Here is a 20,092-nt window from a genome sequence, read left to right on the forward strand (position 1 = left end):
TTCTTCAGTGTGGTAGTAGGGAGTAATTCTCCCATGAGAAATTTTTGGATTTATTTTAATTTTTTATTTTTTTATTATTATTTTTTTTTTTGGAAAGAGAGGAAGGGAGAGGAAGAGAGAGAGAGAAACGTTAATGATGAGAGAGAATCACCAATTGGCTGCCTCTTGCATGCTCCCTACTGGGAATCAAGCCTGCATCCCAGGCATGTGCCCTGAATGGGAATTGACCTAGTGACCTCCTGGTTCATGGGTCAATGCTCAACCACTTAGCCACACCATCTGGGCTGGATTTAGTTCTAACAGAAAGAGCAACAAATTTATTATTGCATGTTATTTGGAAAACAGAGGTAACACATGTTTAGCAAATACATGTGTTAAAAACTGACTCTTCTTAGTACCCCTGGATTATTTAAAATTTTTGGCATACATACGTTATCAGAAGTACATTTATTTCCTAAGGGAGGAATGACTACATAATTCAGTATAATTTTATAATATTCTTTCCCCCACTCTCGGGGAGGAAATGGAAGACACTCAAGATGAGACATCAAAAGGAAAAATTACAGCACAAATAACCTACAAATGGATAGAAAGCCCATAACTGAGTGACTGAAATGTCTCTTTCCCTGTGCTCAAGTTATTACAGATGCACATTTAATGGAATATTAATGATTTTTTAATTTAGGGATATGTACTTCAAATAACTAAAATTTAGAACTGGAAATTTATTTTAAAATTATCTAACATAACCCGTTTGATATACAAATCGAAGTCTAAGAAAATGAAGTTGACATGTCTAAGTTAGTTGTGGGTAACTGAATTTTGGGTTCTTTTATAACCGTTATTGCTTTTTCTGCTAAATGTTCCATTTCTTTTCACAACATTGGTAGATAGACAAATGGGTGTGTAAGTAGATAGATATTTTTTATTAGTTGGCCCCTTTGTTCAGTTTTAGAATGTCAAAGTCATATAAGTCATGACAGCTTAAAAGTCTCAAGAAAGGTTTTTTATTAATGTTCACATGTATACGATATATCCAATAGATGCAAGGCATTTTTCTGTTTTTAGAAAGTGAATAGGGTGACAATAAACAGCATATTGTCATTTTTAGAAGGTGATGAGGTGAGAAGTCGGGTACTTGTTGAAACCAACTAACTACTCAGGGAAAGCATCTTTGAAGAGATTATATTTGAAATCTGTAAGCTTAAGTCAGTTATTTGAAGAATGAGGGAAAAGTTTTCAGGCAGAAGAAACAGTAAGTTCAAAGGTTACAGACAAGACCAAGTTTACTTTCACGGCAGAGAAAAAAGGCTAATGTGAGTAGGAGTAGATTGAACAGGAAGGGAAAATGGAGGAGAGGAAACTGTAGAGGAGGCAGAGGTAGAGTGCACGGGCTTTGTAGACCAAACTAAGGAGTTTGTACTTTATTATTCTAAGAGCAGGACAGGATTAGAGAAAGGTCAGAGTAGAGCAAAGGGAGCTCTGTTGGGATTTTAGGCAAGAAATGATGGTGGCTTGGACTAGGGAGTGGTTGTGGGAATATAAATACTTACCTTCTTCATCAAATTATAAGATAATTAAAAATAAAGGGGACTTGTTTTCCATTTTGTGCCAATGGAAATGTCCTGCAGTAGTTGTCAGTTGAATTCAGGAGTACTCTCTATTTTAGAATTGGATATATGTTCCAAAATTGACTGAAAATTTATTTCATTAGAATTTTTATTAATTCTTATCCAAGAAGATGCATACTATGATTCTTATATCAGCTACTATTTGTAGATATTCTTGGAATATTTATACCCCTGGAGTGAATGAATAACAATACATCTTCAGCTTAAAAATAAATGTTTAAATGAAATATCCATGTTGTTCTGAATCTTTTCAAAATGCTTTGTCACATGCCTGTGAAAAAGCAGAGTAGGTGAGTTTTGTTCTATTAGAAATTCACTATCCTGGGTGATTTTATGTGTTTTTCATTTGTTTATCGATGATACAATTGACTTGCAAAATAGCATCCAGTTGGGACTGGACAGGGAGAATTTTAGGAATTTAAACTGGCTGCAGTGGCAATTAGAAGGCAGTATTTCAAAGCACTGTCAATTACTTGTATTTTGCATCCACAGGAGGGATTGCATTGCAGATTGCCTTTTATTCTTTAGATTGGTTGTGAGAAAGAAAGCTAGGCCCGTCTATAAAATGGACTCAATAAATTGGTTAAAGGCCTGGTACCTGGTACCTATAGTCTCAGGGATTCAGATTTCCTCATTTGTAAAGTGAAAAAGTGGATGTGGGCTTCCAAAATGTTCTCCCAGTCTCAGATTTCATGTTGTTTCTACTATATACTCAATTTCCAATTAGTTTTTCTTTTTTTTTAACCTCTGCAATTATTAGTTTATTAGTATCATCCAGGACTCAGATGTTGAGTATTCCTCCTGAAATTACATAAACAAATGCAAATGAAAATATCCAAGTCAAAATTATGTAACAAAACAGCACTCCATCACAAAAGCATGTAAAATTAAAAGAACGCTATTTTAAAACACTGGCACCGTAAGAGAATGATAATGTCAAAAACACAAAATTGCCAAATTGTTTCCTAAATAGCTAAGCGGATAAACATATGACCCTAATGAGTTTTGAGTCTTACAAAAATCAAATTCAATAAATTGGACAATTCTATCTGTGATACAAAGTTTAAGTGTCTTCGTCCCTCATGTCTATTTGATTTATAAAGGAGCAAACTATAATTTGGAAAATATACCTGATCTTAAATGTGGCATACAATTTTAAAAGTTGGCCTAATTAATTACAAATACCTTTAATGGAGTCTCAAGTTTCCTAAGCAATCCATATTTAGATAAATAGAAGTCATTTACAGTTAGCACTTTTTTTTTTTTTTCAGAGCCTTTGCCAGGACTACTGTCCACCAAAAAACTTCATTCAGCAGTCATGTATTTTAAGCTCACGCTTTTGGGGATACATTCTCAGGCCTTCTTTAATGTGGGAACTGCAAACATAACTGCCATTACATGATAATGGGAGTTTAAAAAAAAAGTCAAGTGCTCATGTAAAGATTAATACAAACTTTCCTATTATTAGTCCTTCAAGGACAGACTTCCAAATGCTTGCTTCTAATAATCCCATGCTGTGAGTAGAGTGGTTACTTTGCACTTTGTAAATGTAACGGGGCTGTGTGAAAATTATCAACTGACCAGAATTTTGAGTTTGTTATGGATGAAAACAGCCTCAATTCAATTCTCATTGCCCTCATCACAAGTACACAGGGTGTGTAGACAAATGCTTTTTATCAGCTAGATATATGAAAAGATAAACGCTGTAATAAACATTTGATCTGAAATGGGCAAAAGCAAGACTAGCTTCCCCCTCAAGAAGAAAAATGTCAGACCTATGAAAAGGACAACAATACTAATAAAAAATTTGTATTTACTGAGAAGCATTCAGGATGTCAACAAAACAGCTACAACTTTTTTTTGCAATTACAGAGCGGTATTCAGTTAATGAAACAACAATTATTTTGTAATAGCAGCATCAGAGACAACTGAAGATGAAAAAACTGGCATCCCCACATATAACCAATGTGTGCTGTGCACCAACAAGAATTTAAATTTCCATGCCAGTTTACAACCCCCATACGTACCAGGCAAGGTTAGTGGCTATTGAAAATACCGCCAGGACAGGACTATCTAAAAACACATTCGGTCGTGTGTTAATTATACAAAATAAGGCACTGTACAGTTTAAAAACGAATCTTACACCGCCTTACATTTTAATTTTTTTTCTTTAAGAGGAGTGAGTTATGTACGGGGGGATTAAATGCTTTATAGACAAGAAAAAAAAAAAAACCCTGCTAGAACCAACTTATTCATCATCATCATCATCTTCCTCCTCCTCCTCCTCTTCATCTTCCTCGTCTTCCTTCTTTCTCTTGCTTTTTTTCAGCCTTGACCACTTCCTTTTCAGCTGCATCAGGCTTTGCTTTAGCTCGGCATGCAGCAATATCCTTTTCATATTTCTCCTTCAGTTTAGCAGGCTTCTTTTCATAAGGCTGCTTGTCATCTGCAGCAGTGTGATTCCACATCTCAACCCGCTTCTTGCAGTATCACCAATGGGTAGGTCGATGCTCTCCTTTGATTTTGGGGTGATACTCAGAACAAAACAAGAAAAAGGCCAAAGGAGGCCTCTTGGGTGTGTGGGGAGCCTTGAATTTCTTTTTTGTTTCCCCTTTAGGAGGGATGTAACTTTCATTTCTCTCTCGTAACTGGGCCTTGTCCGCCTTTGCCATGTCTTCAGATTTTCCTTTCTCCTTAGCAGACATGGTCTTCCACCTCTTGGAGCACTTCTTAGAAAACTCTGAGAAGTTCATTGAAGCATCTGGGTGCTTCTTCTTGTGTTCCTCCTGGCAAGTTTGCACAAAGAAAGAATATGATGACATTTTGCCTCTCGGCTTCTTAGGACCTCCTTTGCCCGTGTTTAATTGCTTTTCCTCAGGGAGCACATAGTCACCCAGCTGGCTCACACTTGCCCTGGAGCTGTCTCTATGAAGCTCCTCTCATTAGTTTTCATCAAAAATGTTAAGGAATGTGTAGAAAATGGGTTTCAAATGAGGAAATCAAGGATCGTATAATGTTGTCTTTATGTGCCATCAGTGTATGCCAGTGTCCATATGAAACAAATCATCTGAAGTCTTTATGGAATTTAGTTTATAGATGTCAAAGGTGAGAACTTGGTGCCTTGGTATCTCATAGGGGCCTGTAATTCAAGGGATTTTCCATGGATTTTCCCTATAGTTCCAATAGGAAGCTTCTGTCGAAAGAATCACAGTCAAGATATGGAAAGAACATATCATAGATGTTATCATTATGTGCACAGCAGTAAATTTGATGTAGATTCAAACAACTTGAGTCAATACTATGTATGAACCCGTACAAATGGGAATTCATTAAATACTAAGGACAAAGGCATCAAAAATTGAAAGTGGGCAGATTGCGATAAACCTTATTGAGAAGTGCTCTTTTATGTGGACCTCGTATGGTTTTTGTTTGTTTTTCTTTCCCATCTACCTCTTATCCATGTGCTGCTGAGTGCAGATTTTAGCTTCACTTCCTTCATTATTGATACTCCCTCTGGGTGATGTTCATTTCTCAGGATTCAGCTATATAGTGAGGAGTTCTGAAGCTCTTCCTCCAGTCAGTGTTTATCAAGCACTATATTATATGTAGGGACATGGCAAGGAACAAGACAGGTTCCATTGGAGACTGCACACTGGTAAGAGAGGCACAAATTGTGTAAATAATTATTTAATAACAGTTGCAATTAGTTTTTTAAAGGAGACACAGTATAATTAAGATGCCTTGACATGGGTGGCTGGGGTGCAGGAAAACTACATCCGGTCAACTTGCATGTAAGCTGTATTGGAGTGATAAGTAGGAGCTCACCAGACAAACCTATAGAAATGAGAGGGTGCAATGGAAAACGTCAAAGGACACAAAATGCAAGAGGCAAAAGGCATAGCCTATGTCTGGGGAATAGGTCAAGGACAGAACGAGGACCATAACTAGGAGCTATGAGAAATACATTTCTGGCTTCGTAGAAGGGGTAACATCCAAATTACGAGAGCTGTCAGGTTGTGAAATGAGTGCTCACTGAAGATTTTTCAAGTGTGGGTTTATAAGGACACTAGAGGCCCAGTGCACGAAATTCATGCACTCCGGGTGGGGGCGAGGGGTGTCCAGTCCAGCTGGCGTCCTCTTGCAGTCCAAGACCCCTCGCTCCTTACGCCTGCCTGCAGCAGAGGCAGGAGAGGTTCCCGCCACCCCACTGCGCTCACCAGCCACAAGCCTGGCTTATGGCTGGGCGGCGCTCCCCCTACGGGAGTGCACTGACCATCAATGCACTCTGGCATTGAGCGTCTGCCTCTGGTGGTCAGTGCGCATCATCTGGTGGTCAGTGACCAGTCATTTCACCGTTCAGTCGATTTGCATATTATCCTTTTATTATATAGGATTAGAGAAAATTCAAGTATTTTCAAAGGGGAGAGGGATGGTCCTGACAACCATGAAATCATTTCTAACACTGAGGATAGTATATCATTTTTTCTCTTGGGCCCACAGAGAAATATAGAAATTTTAAAAACTATAATTATCTGGATGATTATTATGGTTTGGCTCTACTATCAATTTTAGCATCCTGAAAATGTCTTACTACATTTATCAAACACTTTACCTTCTTACCTGGTGTTTTCTTGATTCTGAACTTTTTCATCATCTAAACCCTGTGAATCAGAAATTTTCAATATATGTAGTTGTGGAAAAACTTGAATAGTCCAGGTCTTTCAATTTTTAAGTTCAAAATCTTCTGTTAATATTGTACTAGTTCGTTTTTCTCTATGATGGTTTATATAGTATTAAATTTTATTTTTAAAATAACTACTGAGGGAAATTGTTAAAAATATGTTGGATTGTTCATCAGTGCACACAAAAAGAGAAAAGAAGAAGCTTGAAATATGGGTGGAATTGTTGAGAGGCCTGTAGTTATTTTTATTATTCATAATTAAAACTAGTTAGAAGATGATGAACTGAGATTGGTTGTTTATAGCATTTCATTTTTAATCACTTCTGAAACTGCAAGAGCAGTTATTTAAATTAAATAATGACCTATATAATGATATTTCCTTGATTAAAAGTGAAAATACATTTTTGGTGAGTGTTTGCAAAATTAACTTGAGGTTACAATTATATTTACTGCTTAAGACCAAAATATTTTGTGAAAATATAAGTGTTTAGTGTCCCAAGGATAGCACAGGCCATTCACAGGTACATAATTAGAATTGGATACTATTTTTAAATGTTATTCCACACTATTTTAATTCTTACCTGTGATTTTTTATTTTAAAATTCCCTGTTACTACAGTGTGTCTAATAATTAATATTATTTGATATTCATACCTATGTGTGTTTTATGTGAGATACCTTCCAAAGCCTTTTGGAATTAAAACTTTCACATGAGTAGAACGGGGGGAGGGGGGGACAAGAAAAGGATTCTCTAAGCTTACAAGGAAAAATTAAAGGATCAGTGTTTTTTACAAAAGGACTATAGCTAAAGAACAAATAGTAAAGTGATAGGAAATAATTTCCATAAAAGCAAAAGCTCAGTGTATTTAAGACATGAGAAACTCTAAAACTACAAGGAAAATAAATAGAATACAAAGACCAAGGGATTTGAACAAATAATTCCTAAAAGAGAAAATATAACAGGTTTTAAAAGACAGGTAAATATACAATTTTATTAGAAATCAAAGAAATTTAAATTCAAGACCCACTGTCATAGTTCCTTCAGGCTGCTATAGCAAAATACCACAAACTAGGTGGCTTATAAACAACAAAAATGTATCTCTCACAGTCCTGGTGGCTGGAGATCTGAGTTGAGGGTGCCAGCATGGTCCAGTGCAGACTCTCTTCTGGGTTTCAGGCTTCTTGTATACTTGCCTGGTGGAAGGAGTGAGGGATCTCTCTGTGGTCTATTTCATGAGGGCACTAGTCCCAGTTATGAGGGCAGAGCTCTCCAAAGCCCCTGCCTCTAAAACTATCACCTTAGGAGTTAGAATTTTAAAACATAGATTTAGGGAGGACACAAGCATTCAGACTATAGCACCCACCAAGTTTTATTATGACTTCAAAAAAAAAATACTATTAAGTATATAAGGATTGTAAGATACTTCCCAATATGAGAATGATTAAATGCACTCAAGTAATATGGTATGACGTTGACTCCAGATTTCTGAGAATTTGCATAAAGAAAAATGCTTGGTGTATGCTGGGCACCTCTACGCTTTTTTAATAATGGTGCTATTATTGAAGCTTGGGGTTCCACTGTTATGTTTCTGACCCAGTGCTGGGTGCTTTTTTGTATATGTTGTCTCACTTGAGTAACTAACCCTGTGCAGAAATAATGTTATCAGTATATTACAGATGCAAGAGTTAAGGTGTCAAGAGTTTGACATATTGAAGACTCTAGCTCTAGTAAGTTATCAGAGCAAGGATTTTAACCTCATCTGACTCTTAAACCCATAATATGTTTATGGTTTGCCTGGATCCTTCAAAGACATTGGCTCTTACTAGACATAAGCCTGGTGGGTCCTCACTGGTGACAGACCCAGAATGCTGAGGTTTTGGAGGACTGGGGCTCTCCTAATCCTGTACTTAAGGCCTCAGGAAGGAAGGACCGTCCTGGGGGCAGGGAGAGAGGCTAATAGGGACAGAGTAAGGGAAGGCCCATGTGGAGGAGAGTTTAAAAAAAGACTGGAGGAAAGGCTCCAGACCTGCCGCTGCTGCGTTTACTTATGCTGCCTCGTTTAGTTCTGATGACACAGCAAGGTTATCGCTGTTTAAATAAACGAGGAACCTGTGGCTCCAAACCAGCGTTTTGGGAATAACCAGAGTTGCCTTGCTCCAGGGATTCCAGCACTGACCACTGTGCCTCGCACAGAGAAGGTGGTCAGTTAAGAAGGATGCACTGGATTTCGGTTACTTGTACTCCTTCCTGGTCTCATCTCTGCTTCCATTTTTCACATGGGGATAGAATCCACTTGGTTTTAAATTACTTATAACTACATCGTGCTTTGCTCAGAAGTTGCAGGTGAGTACTTGTCTTAGTCCTTTTGGGCTGCTGTAACAAAATACCATAAAGAGGGTTATGTATGAACAAGACATTTATTTTCCACAGTTCCGGAGACGGGACGTCCAAGGTCATGGCTCTGGCAGGTTCAGTGTCGGGGAGACCTGCCTCGTCATTTACAGCCGTTGTCTCTCTGTTCTCAAGTCCTTGAAGGGCCAAGGAGCTTTTCGAGGTCTCTTCTCTAAGGGCGGTAATGCCATTCACCAGGGCTTCACCCTCATGACATAAGCCCCTCTCAAAGGCCCACCTCCAAGTACCCTGGGCTTGGGGGTTAAGATTTCAGCACGTAGGTGGGAGGAGGAGGAAGAGAAGGCACAGACATTCAGACCATAGCAACAATTCACCGATATTCTTTTGAATCTGTCTTTGTATAGGACTCAAGAACCCACAAAAGCAAGATTGTAAGAGCTGAATTAAATTTTTGATTAGGGAGTAGATAGTGTAATGGATTTGGACAGTGGATCATAGATTTGGAAATGAGGCATGCCCAGCCCTACTGCTAATTATCTCCCTGAGCATGTTCTGCCTTCTGCTAGCCTTTCTGCTCCTCAGTTTCTTAATGTGGAGATGATTGCTACTGCCTCAAATGGTGAGGATTCATTTACATTTTATAAAATAACTAGCATTTAATAGATGCTCAGTACATTCATTGTAACAATGACCATTTATTATTTAAAATCATAATAGAAACTCTACTACGATCCTGGAGAATGAATCATATAGAAAAATGTCTGAATACGATATATAAATGAGGAGCAGAAATTAAAGAAGAGAAGGTAGAATAAAAACCTAGGAATAAAAATAAAGGGCAATCTTTACCCATCAGCATACAGACTAAAGACCAGAGAGAAAATAGAGTAATTGCTTTCAAGAAGAAGGAGGATTATAAGTAACAATTATATACAGCAATAGAGGGAGAGGAGGTGGGGAGGAAAGACAGATGGAGTGGGAAGAGACGAGAGGGGGATACTATTTTTCCAGCCTTAGCTATTTTGATCTAGCTAATGAATGCACTTTGTGACTCTTTTTTGCATTCTGATTAAAGCATTGGTTCCAAAGTTTGTGTATCCTGCTGTTTACTCTTCTGTGCCTCAGTGGACACATCTGTAAAGCAGCACCTCCCAAAAGCCCTTGGAGATGGCCTGGGAGCGCTATGTGAAAACTGAGCTCTCCTCAGGAAGAGGATGTAAGCTCATTGGGCCACCTCTCAGTGTTCATTGCCGCCCACCATAATTAAGTCTCAGATTAAGCTTCTTTCTTCAGTGACTTCAGCACCTGTGTGAGTCTGCCTGCTGCCTACCTCCTTCTGCCTACCTCTTCTCTTTCCTTTTCTAAGAATGCACAGTATCCTAAAACAAAAGGAGGCTGCTCACCTCTGTCTTTTCCTTCGTGTGTTCCCCTTAGGTGATAAATCTCAGATTGTTTGCAGCTCAGTATGACATTCTCTTCCTTGTTGGATCACACATGATCCCTATTGAATCTATATATTACTTAAAACTGTAAAGAGCCGGTGTTGCTTTCCCCTGGTTGTCCCATCCCCTATTTCTTCTTTCTCTTTTACCTCTTCTCTTCGATTCCCCCCAGTTCCCTCTTCTCCCTGCCATTCCCCATATCACAGTCTTCATAAATCCCTCAATGGTTTTCTGGCATCATACCCATTTTGTAAAGGGCCAGGGAGAAATAAATTCAATGAAGAGATGAAAACCTTGCTGACCTCCTTTCAATTGAGCATGGGGCCCTGGACTGCTGTTTCTCTAATCTCCTTTCCCTAGACATCTGTCATGCTATATGTCCAATTCAGGGAAATTCATGGTCTCATGTTCATTTAGGGACAGATCCAACCTCACCGCCTCAAAATAAGGGGTCTAGATCAGTGGTCGGCAAACTCATTAGTCAACAGAGCCAAATATCAACAGTACAACGATTGAAATTTCTTTTGAGAGCCAAATTTTTTAAACTTAAACTATATAGGTAGGTACATTGTTATTAACTTAATTAGGGTACTCCTAAGCTGGCCTTTGCTAAAAACGTCCTCAATCTGATCGAGGTACGTTTGCTGAGGTCGACCCCTTCCAACTCTCCCATCCACACTCGGTTTGTATACTTGTTTCGTCTATCTTCTTCTGAAAACCAACTTCTGCGCATGGGCCACGAAGTCTCAATCACACTGTACATGTGTCCCCACACGTGGTATTTTGTGGAAGAGCCACATTCAAAGGGCCAACGAGCTGCATGTGGCTCGCGAGCCGCGGTTTGCCGGCCACTGGTCTAGATTGATCTCCTGGGTGTCCTTTAGTTGTTCACCTGGTGAACTTCTGTATTTGGCCAGTAACTCTGGCATACCTAGTTCACTGGGTCTCAGTAAGCCACAGCTTTTCTTAACTCAGGCTGCCAAAACACAAAACACAAAACAAAACTAATGGAAAGGGAGAGATATTCGTTTTAAAGAGTGAGAGCATTCCTGAAATTCAAGAGATGCTCTGCAAGAGAGTTGCTCAGCAAGTCTCAGCAAAGCAAAGGAGAAGCTTCTCCTCCATAGTTTTAGTTCTCCCAGGGAAAATTAGCGTCTATTAACAAGTAACCAGCCTTCTTGAGCAGCATCTCCTTTGGACCACTAGTCTATAAATCCTGACTGTTGCTTTTCACCAACTCTGTCTTGTCAGGAATGCCTTATTCACCTCCCCTAATGGAAACACTCATGAAGATTTTTGCCTCAGTTCCACTTTACCCACCCATCTTGTTACCATTAGATGTCACCAAGGCCAGCCAGCCTCAATATTTCTACCATGGTCTTTTCCCTGTTCCAGTGATTTGAGTCTTTGAAAAGTCCCCAGGTATCAACAATTTCTTCTGGATGCCAGTGATGTTCTTTGTCATGATATGGCTACTGATTATAGGATCATAGCCATTTTGTGATAAATCACCTGTGCCCTTTACTTTATGCACATTCAACTTTATAAGTTGAATAAAACCAAACAAAAATTTGTCTTTATCCACTTAACCTGTGTTACTTTGTACCTCCATTTTCAAATGTATATCCATTTTGTGGTTAAACTCTGTCCATCCTGTTTCCTCTACCAGAATATGCATTGTTTCAAGGATAAATGTTTCACTTATCTTTGTATCTCTGACTGCAAGTGTCCCCATATCTTGTGTATATTAGTTAGGCACATTATACATTACTTGGATTGGCTATATTAAGCTACATTGGCTATATTATGTTTCTTTTTCTTTTCCCAGGCATTGAATTCATTCCTAGTACAGTGAAATATAATGTATTTTTTAGCCCAATTGCATAGTTTGACCTGTTCCAGAATTAAGATATCTTAGAAGGCCTGATTGATGTCTGGATTATTTGTTGTATACCAAGGCAATTCACAGATGTAAAATCAGGCTGCCAGGTTGCTCAAAACAAGGAAGCACTATTCATAGTTCCTAGAGACTTCACTGTGAATGGCAACCTTGGAAATTGTGCAATACCCAGCATGTGTGGCCATTCACTGCAGCCTTGCCTAACATCACTATAAGGTGAGAGGATGTGAACAGATGCCTGCTGACCTATGCTGGATGGATTATGACTTGCTTTTTGAAGATGAAACAACTAGTCATGTAGGGATATGATTGGTTAATTCAGTCCAGTCATTGAACATATATTTATTAAATCACCACAGTGTGCCAGAAATAAGAGAATGAACCTTTGTGGTGTTTTGGGAAAGAGCATTCCAGGAAAAGAGGAGTAGGAGTCTGTGTTCCTCCTGTGTGTCAGATAAACTACTGGAGGCCAATGGAGATTGAATATATGACCAAAAGGAGGGTAGTAAGAGACAGTGGAGATAAGGTCAGAGAACTGAGGCTGGGATTTGGGGCAAGGAACCGGTGCGGATCATATCAGATTGTATAATAATTTGCGCCTTCCCTGTCTCAGCTGTATAACGACGGGATCTTCCATTTTAACGGGATCATTCTGACGGCTGTGTTGAGAATATCCTGTAAAATCAAGGGCAGAAGTATGATCAGTTAGCAGGTTTTTGCTGTAATCCAGAGTGTGATGATGGCTTGAGACAGGGTAGTATCAGCAGAATGAAAATCATTCTGGATACATTTTGATAATCTGATGTTGTCTCGCAAGGGCAACTATTTTACTGAGAATGTTATGTTCTAGTTATCTTATAAAAGATTTTCATTTGTCCTTGCAGATTTCTTAAAGTGACATTTGATTGATTTTTTTTTTCTAAAAAGAATTCTGTCATCATGACACCTATTATGGATTATTTTAGCCACTTCATTTAGTTGCATTGAACATAAGGGCAAATTTTTCATCATATTTTAGTAAGAAATGCCCATCCCGACTAATCTAGGGGGCTTATATGTAGAACTTTTACAAAGCAGTGTTTGAGCCTGTAGTTTAAGGCCAGCTTACATTTTTATGGATTTCTACCTTTAAGACATCAATTTTAAATCCAGGAATTGCTGAAGAATTGATCTTCACAGGATTATCATATTGAAACATTGGTAAAAATTTACCAAATGATTTAAATGGTTCAGTTAGAGAATTGTCCAGGAAGAAAAGGTATAACTCTGATGGGGAAACTTATACTGTTTGCATCTAGACCTGGAGAGAATGTTTCCTCTTTTTTATTCTCTTCTGTTTTTTCCTACTCAACTGTCTTTTTTTTTTTTTTTTTCAATTTCTCATCTCATTTTTCTTTTTTTCTCCCTTTAATTTGAGACAGTTAAATAAGATTATGATAATTAACTTGGGTAAGACAAATTATACACCAAAGAAATAATGGTCAAGTGTGGTGGCACAGTACACCCATGAGAACAAAATCTATTTTACTTAAGATTTTTGTGGTTTCTTTATTTGAAATTCTACTCTATTATCAAACACAAAGAATGTATTTGTCTGCTGCATGTAAAAGAGAAGTAATTTCTCAGAAATCCCTTCTGCATTTGAGGGATAGAACTCTTAAATCACCTCATTTTAAAAATTTGAAACAGTAATTTTGTATTTAATGAGTATATCTTATTCTTCATACATATGTGCATGTGTGCAGCCTGGCCATTATGCCTGTGATATAGGGAAAGGTGTGGCACTTGCAGTGAATTAACCAGAAGCGCTCAGTCTAACTGATAGCTAACCTCAGACATGGAGTCCAGAGTCTGGTGCAAAGCATTTATTTTGTTGTTTTCCTAAGAGGTTTTAAGATTATGAGCACTGGACTAATAATGTCAGCTTGGAACTTGTTTAAAAGGCAAATGATAGGCTTTCTCCCAAACCCACTGAGTCTGGAACTGGGTAGAAAGGGCCCAGCTCCGTGTTCTAGCCAGTCTCCCAGGTGATTGTGATGGTCACTAAAGCTTGAGAACCACAGGGAAAGGTGACATTGCAGAATCCACCCATGTGGATGGACTCCCCTAAGTGCCTGCCTTCAAGTTCTCTTGCTTTCCTTTCCAACCCTCTGCACTCTCCATAGAGTCCTGACTCCATTTGTAGCCATACTGGAGCCCTGGCTCAATCTTTGTATTCTTCAGTGACGAGCACCTATTTCTCTCTTACTAATATTGATCACTTTTTGTTTTGAGGCTACAATGCCTTATTGTGTAAAATGGTTCAATTTCCAAGAGCAATAAAAAATGAGAGAATTGAGATCCCCTTTCTGCCACAGGTACTATAAGTGGGATGGCCGTATTGGGACAATTGGGACAATCTGGTTTATGGTCCTTGTTCCAGCATAATAATACCATGCCCTCCTATTCTTTTAAGTGCTTTGGTTTAGATGGTAAATTAAAATCATAAGTTATTCTGACACTATTGAAAAGTGGTCAAAGAAGGATTCACCAAGAAGGACATGTTTTGGGCATAAAAATGAAAGATGTTCACTTACAATAGATAGGCAAACAGGATTAGAGATGTAGGTGGAGCGAAATCTTAGAGGCTGAGAGTTCAGGATAAATAAGGCTGTATAGCTGCAGGTTACACTCAGCAAAGCTTAAGTAATTCACAGCCTATTTCTGGTGGGAGCAATCCTATATAATAAAGAGATAATATGCAAATTGACCATCACACCCTCAAACAAGATGTCCGCCCCCATGTGGACACAAGATGGTCACCTCAAGATGTCCGTCAGGGGAGGGCAGTTGTGGGCTATCAGGCCTGCAGGGGAGGGCAGTTGGGGGGGACCAGGCCAGCAAGGGAGGGAAGTTAGGGGTGACCAGGCCTGCAGGGGAGTGCAGTTGGGGGTGACCAGGCCTGCTGGGGAGGACAGTTAGGGGCAACTGGGCCGGCAGGGGAGCAGTTAGGTGTCAATCAGGCTGGCAGGGGAGTGGTTAGGGGGTGATCAGGCTGGCAGGCAGAAGTGGGTAGGGGCAATTGGGTAGACAGGCAGGTGAGCAGTTGGGAGCCAGCAGTCCTGGATTATGAGAGGGATTTCTGACTGCCCATTTAGGCCCGATCCACTGGGATCAGGCAGTTGGACATCCCTCGAGGGGTCCCAGATTGGAGAGGGTGCAGGCTGGGTTGAGGGACACACACCTTCCCCATGCACAAATTTCGTGCACCGGACCTCTAGTCTATAATAATGAAAGCGTAATATGCTAATTAGACCAGACATCCTTCCAGAAGAAGCCAGAGCTGCAAGGGAAGCCCAGGTCCCGGGTGCCTGCTGGCGGCCACAGGTAAGCCCCGGTCCTGGGTGCCAGAGGGAAGCTGGTGCCGGCAGCCAGAGAAGGAAGGTTTACTCTTGCATGAATTTCATGCATTGGGCCTCTAGTAATAAATGAAGTTGGTTGAGGAAGAGTGATTTGAGATAAAGTCTTCTGGAAGGAGTAGGGCAAATTGTGTTTCCTATTATTCCCCTAATAGCATAGCAATTTAGGCTTTTGGATAGTTATTATTAAGAAGGAACTTGATATATATTTGTTTACCGATTTATGTTCGTTCTATGGATTTGAAATGCTTATTGCTCTGTCATCAGTTCTGGGCTATATTTAAAAAACAAATCAAAACAATCATTATAAACATAGAAGAATAAGAATTTACTTTCTACTTCAGCTCATGTTTTCAAACTCAGTTACAAAACAGATACCAAATGATTTACACTTCATAGTACTTTATGCCTTTATCATAATAATATCAATGCTGGACTATTGAGATTTATAGCCTGTCAAGAACAGAATGGGGGGAATTATGCAAATACCTAACTGATATGTTGTGATATTGTTTTTCTGAATGTTAACATGATGAATGCATTCTACTGTTGTAAAATTACTATATGAGAATTATTTCTGTCACCATTTACAATAAAAAAGTATGTGTTTTCACGTTGTTTTGAAAATTTGCAAACTGTTTACAGAAAGCATGTTCAATGGCAAATCTAACTTAAAGCATAAGTAAAAATTATGATAAAATTGTATAAATTTATTTTACACAATTAGTTAATGTTCCTCTTTTGTTGGTGATTTTGAATCGTTACAGATGTGTTTAACATTAACATAGCTTGAAAAAAGCTTTGCCCTGGTCCCTGCTGGTGTCACTCAGTGTGGGTTGGGTGTCATCCATGCACTGAAAGGTTGCAGGTTGGATTCTAGTCAGGGCACATGCCTGAGATGTGGGCTCTATCCCCAGTAGGGCATGTGCAGGAGATAGCCAATCCATGTTTGTCTCTCTCTCTCTCCCTTTCTCTATCTCTAAAAATATCTTTTTTTAAAAAAAGAAGAGTTTTGCTCTGGGGCATGGCATTGCATTTAAACTCATCTCTTATGCCACTATCATTATTATAGCACACAGACATCTTGTCACTGACCCTTTCTATGTGGACAGTATAGATATCATGTCCTTTTTTCTCTTTTTCATCTGGGCTATTATGTCTTCCTTACCCTCTACTGTCTGGAGTGATGAATTTTAAGAAAACTTACATTATTCAGTTAATCATTTTATCTTTCTAACTATTAATAACAAAATATATTTCAGAGTTAATATCTGTCTGAAGAGGAAAAAGAACAATTAATAAATTCTGACATCATTCTTTAAGTGTCACATAATTCATAAATATATTAATACTTTTTTAGGTAAACACGTTTTGAAGACACGTAGCAATTAACATTACATTTTAATTAAAACAATCTATAATAAGCATAACTAACTAAAGAATGGGTTTATTTAGCCTGGTATCCTTTACTGATATATATGAGGAGACAGTAATTATTCAGTATGCTACGTATTGTCTAATTTTTGATTTACTTTTTGTAAAGCATGTACACTTTAAATTGAATGCCACATCAACATATTTGTAGAGTTAGCACATACATGAATTTTATGAGTAATGTGTTTTTCTATTTATAAATGTAACTATTTACAACCCTGTTTCCTTAATCATTATCTAACCCAACAATTATGTTTACTTTGGGAGATGAGAAAGGCACAGAATGTTAGGCGACTAAGAAAGTGATATAAAGTTTTTTGTAGAAGCAGCTGATACATCTCCAAGTGCTGATTTCAGAACTGTCAGTTTATTGAAAAATGCAGGCTTGAAATCCAAGGCTTATCTTTACTTACCATTCTTTACCAATTGAAGATTAGAAATGCGTATGGATAGGCAGTGGCTGTGGTTTCTTGCTGAAAGCAGGAAATTTCTCCGGGTATATTAAGGACTGGTCTCTATGGGTTAGAAGACGATTTGTGTTATTTATTAGATGAACAGCAGCTAATGCCTCTTCCAACAGCCACCTGGGAGGATTTACCATTTTTATTTTTTTCTGTTTTCTGTGTGTAGCTTAGGACTTAAAAATCATTTCTAAAGCTATTTTTGTATTGCTAACAGGAAACCCCAAACGAAAAGAAATAATCATTAGGTCACAACTCCGTAAGCCTGTCGGATGGTTTCTGCATATCTCTGTCATTCCTTGATTTGGTTTTCATTTTAAAAGCGGTATCAGATGAGGCTTAACATCATAACTTTTACTGTTAATAAAGCCCTACCTCTGAAGAAGCATCTATTCTCTCTACTCGCATAGTTACACTCTTAAAATTGAGCTCAACTTTTATGTTTTTTTTCTTTGCTTTTACTAGATGATTCTGGGATAGCATTATATAACAATTCTGGAGGTACAGCTTTAAAGACTTGTGTGGCTCTATCTGCAATGATTTTAACCTTGTAGAGCTGGCCTGAAAGGAATCTCAAAAATCTGAACCAGTTAATATTTCTTCCACATTTGCCAGTGAATCTAATTAACAGTTAATCTAATTAAGAGCTAAGCCGATCTTTCTATGTTCTTTTAATAATTTTCCTGTTCCTTAAATATATCTCAGTATGCATAGCCCTTTTAGTGTATATGCATCAGAGACAGAAGCTATTTTAAAGGACCAATAATTAAAATCAACTGAACTTCTATTGGTAAATATCTTTTTTTTTTTCCTACAAAGGAACTATCGTCCCAGCACCTCAAAGATTTATAGCTAATAATTAAATTTTATACTCCTTTTGTATCACATGTAATGAATTTACAGGTGAATGTTTAAACCAGTTGATTGGTGGCTTAGTGAAATATATTGCACCTGAGCTGCAGATTTAGCAACGGGACTGATACAATGCCTTAAATCTCACACACTTTTTTTATATTAGAAAGCTTTGGTAATCATTTCACAAAGATACCAATCAAACCATCAAGCTGTGTGCCTTAAACTTACACAGTGATATGTGTCATTTATTTCTTAGTAAAACTGGAACAAAAATAATATTCTCCCCATTAGACTTTAAAAATTGTTTTCTTTTTACATTTTTACATAACATGGTATGTCTTTTATATTATTATTTGTAACGTATCTTTTATTCATTTTATTTCTTGCTTCAATAGTCTATACAGGATTTGATTTTAAGAAAAAATTGTTAATGTAGAAGATAGATGCATTGCAATGTCCTGCAATGCAAAGAAAGGCCTGTTAAATATGAGTACATATGAGCATTTATGTATACGGCGCATGTAATTCTTAGCTTTATATCACCTTAATCACTGCTTTTATACTTTTCTCTATAGCAGCTTTATTTATTTTAAAGGATTATTGTTTTCTAAGTTGGAGCTCTTCTGCTTTCCTACATTACAGGTCAGTTTCTTCTGGAAGAAGCTCGCCTGTTAGAAGCAGCCGAGATGGCAAAAAAAGCAGCAGAACTGGACAGCACAGAGTTTGATGTGGTCTTCAATGCTGCCCACATGCTCAGGTTAGTTTTTGCTACTGTACCTTAAAAGACCAGCACTGTGGCTTTGGGAACACTGTTGATTCTACTAATTCCCCATCATACTACCTCATTCCACATCCATAAATTGAATTATTCTGCTTAGCCATGTTAAAATCAGGACTATTTTTTTTTCATTCTAGTTTATGTGTACATTATGTAGGACATACGAGTTTTCAGGATTATCTAAATATTATTGAGACCCCTTTCCCCTTCCCTTCAAAAATTATTGCTCATAAAATACAAAAAGAAAATTGCACAGTGGAAATTAATAACTGTCTAATTAATTATCTCCAAAACAAAACGTATGTCTGTTAGTCAACTGCATCTCAATATTTGTGGGTTTTTTTAATTAAATGCACTGAATGTGCCATGTGGTTACATTGGATTTTGTTTGGTGTGGAGAAGATTATAAAATACAAATATACTTAAGGCCTTTCAAATTCTCAAAATGGCCCAATAATTAAAACTGTCAGGTATGTATATCTTCAGTGCTTCTATATTCAGAAAAATGATTAGGAAGGCTTCTAGAATAATAGTGAAACAATTAAAAGGCAGATCAACAATTTTTGTTGTGAATATAAAAATCCAATGCATCCTTAAGTAGAGTTTAGGTTAAAGTAGGATGTTTTTAAGAAACTGACATAGTTTATACAGTTTTTTAAAATGTTTTATTTTTTTCTATTAGAAATATGGATATGTCTTTTGCCATACTCTCACCTGAATTTCACTCTATTAAATCATCTAAATGCTTCACTAGATGACATTTCTACTATTGGCTCAATGTATAACATCTAGAGATAGGTTTGTAATTATGTAGATTACTCCTACAAGGGAAGACAAATAACAGGAGATTTGGTTCACATTTGTATGGTTTTAAAACATGAACCTTCAAGAAAAAGTAAAACAACTATTTTTTACTTTTTATTTTGAGATCGTTGTAGGTGTGTATGCAGTTATAAGAAATAACACAGAAAGGTCCCCTGTACTGTGTAGAACTACCCTATAATATCAAAATCAGGACATTGACATTGATACAATCCACTGGTCTAATTATGATCTCCCAGTTTTACTTGTGCCTTTGTGTGTGTGTGTGTGTGTGTGTGTGTGTGTGTTTAGTTTGATGCATTTTTATCACATGTATAGCTTTTGTAGCCATTACCACA

The 20,092-nt window shown here is 37.8% G+C and overlaps 1 protein-coding gene and 1 pseudogene across 2 annotated transcripts in view; one reads left to right on the forward strand and one right to left on the reverse strand.

Moving 5' to 3' along the window:
• TMTC2 (transmembrane O-mannosyltransferase targeting cadherins 2) overlaps window positions 1-20,092 on the forward strand; it is a 409,914-nt gene that overhangs the window by 322,206 nt on the left and 67,616 nt on the right. For both annotated transcript variants that reach the window (XR_009451272.1, XM_059683726.1), the window contains one exon: window positions 18,797-18,911. Coding sequence is in view for 1 of the 2 variants with exons in the window: in XM_059683726.1 (XP_059539709.1) it covers window positions 18,797-18,911 (115 nt within the window). In the remaining variant the exon portion in view is untranslated. The remainder of the gene's footprint in view (window positions 1-18,796; window positions 18,912-20,092) is intronic.
• Window positions 3,662-4,522, reverse strand: LOC132226197 (high mobility group protein B1-like; annotated as a pseudogene).

Source organism: Myotis daubentonii, chromosome 2, assembly GCF_963259705.1.
Source record: "Myotis daubentonii chromosome 2, mMyoDau2.1, whole genome shotgun sequence".
Lineage (NCBI taxonomy): Eukaryota > Metazoa > Chordata > Mammalia > Chiroptera > Vespertilionidae > Myotis > Myotis daubentonii.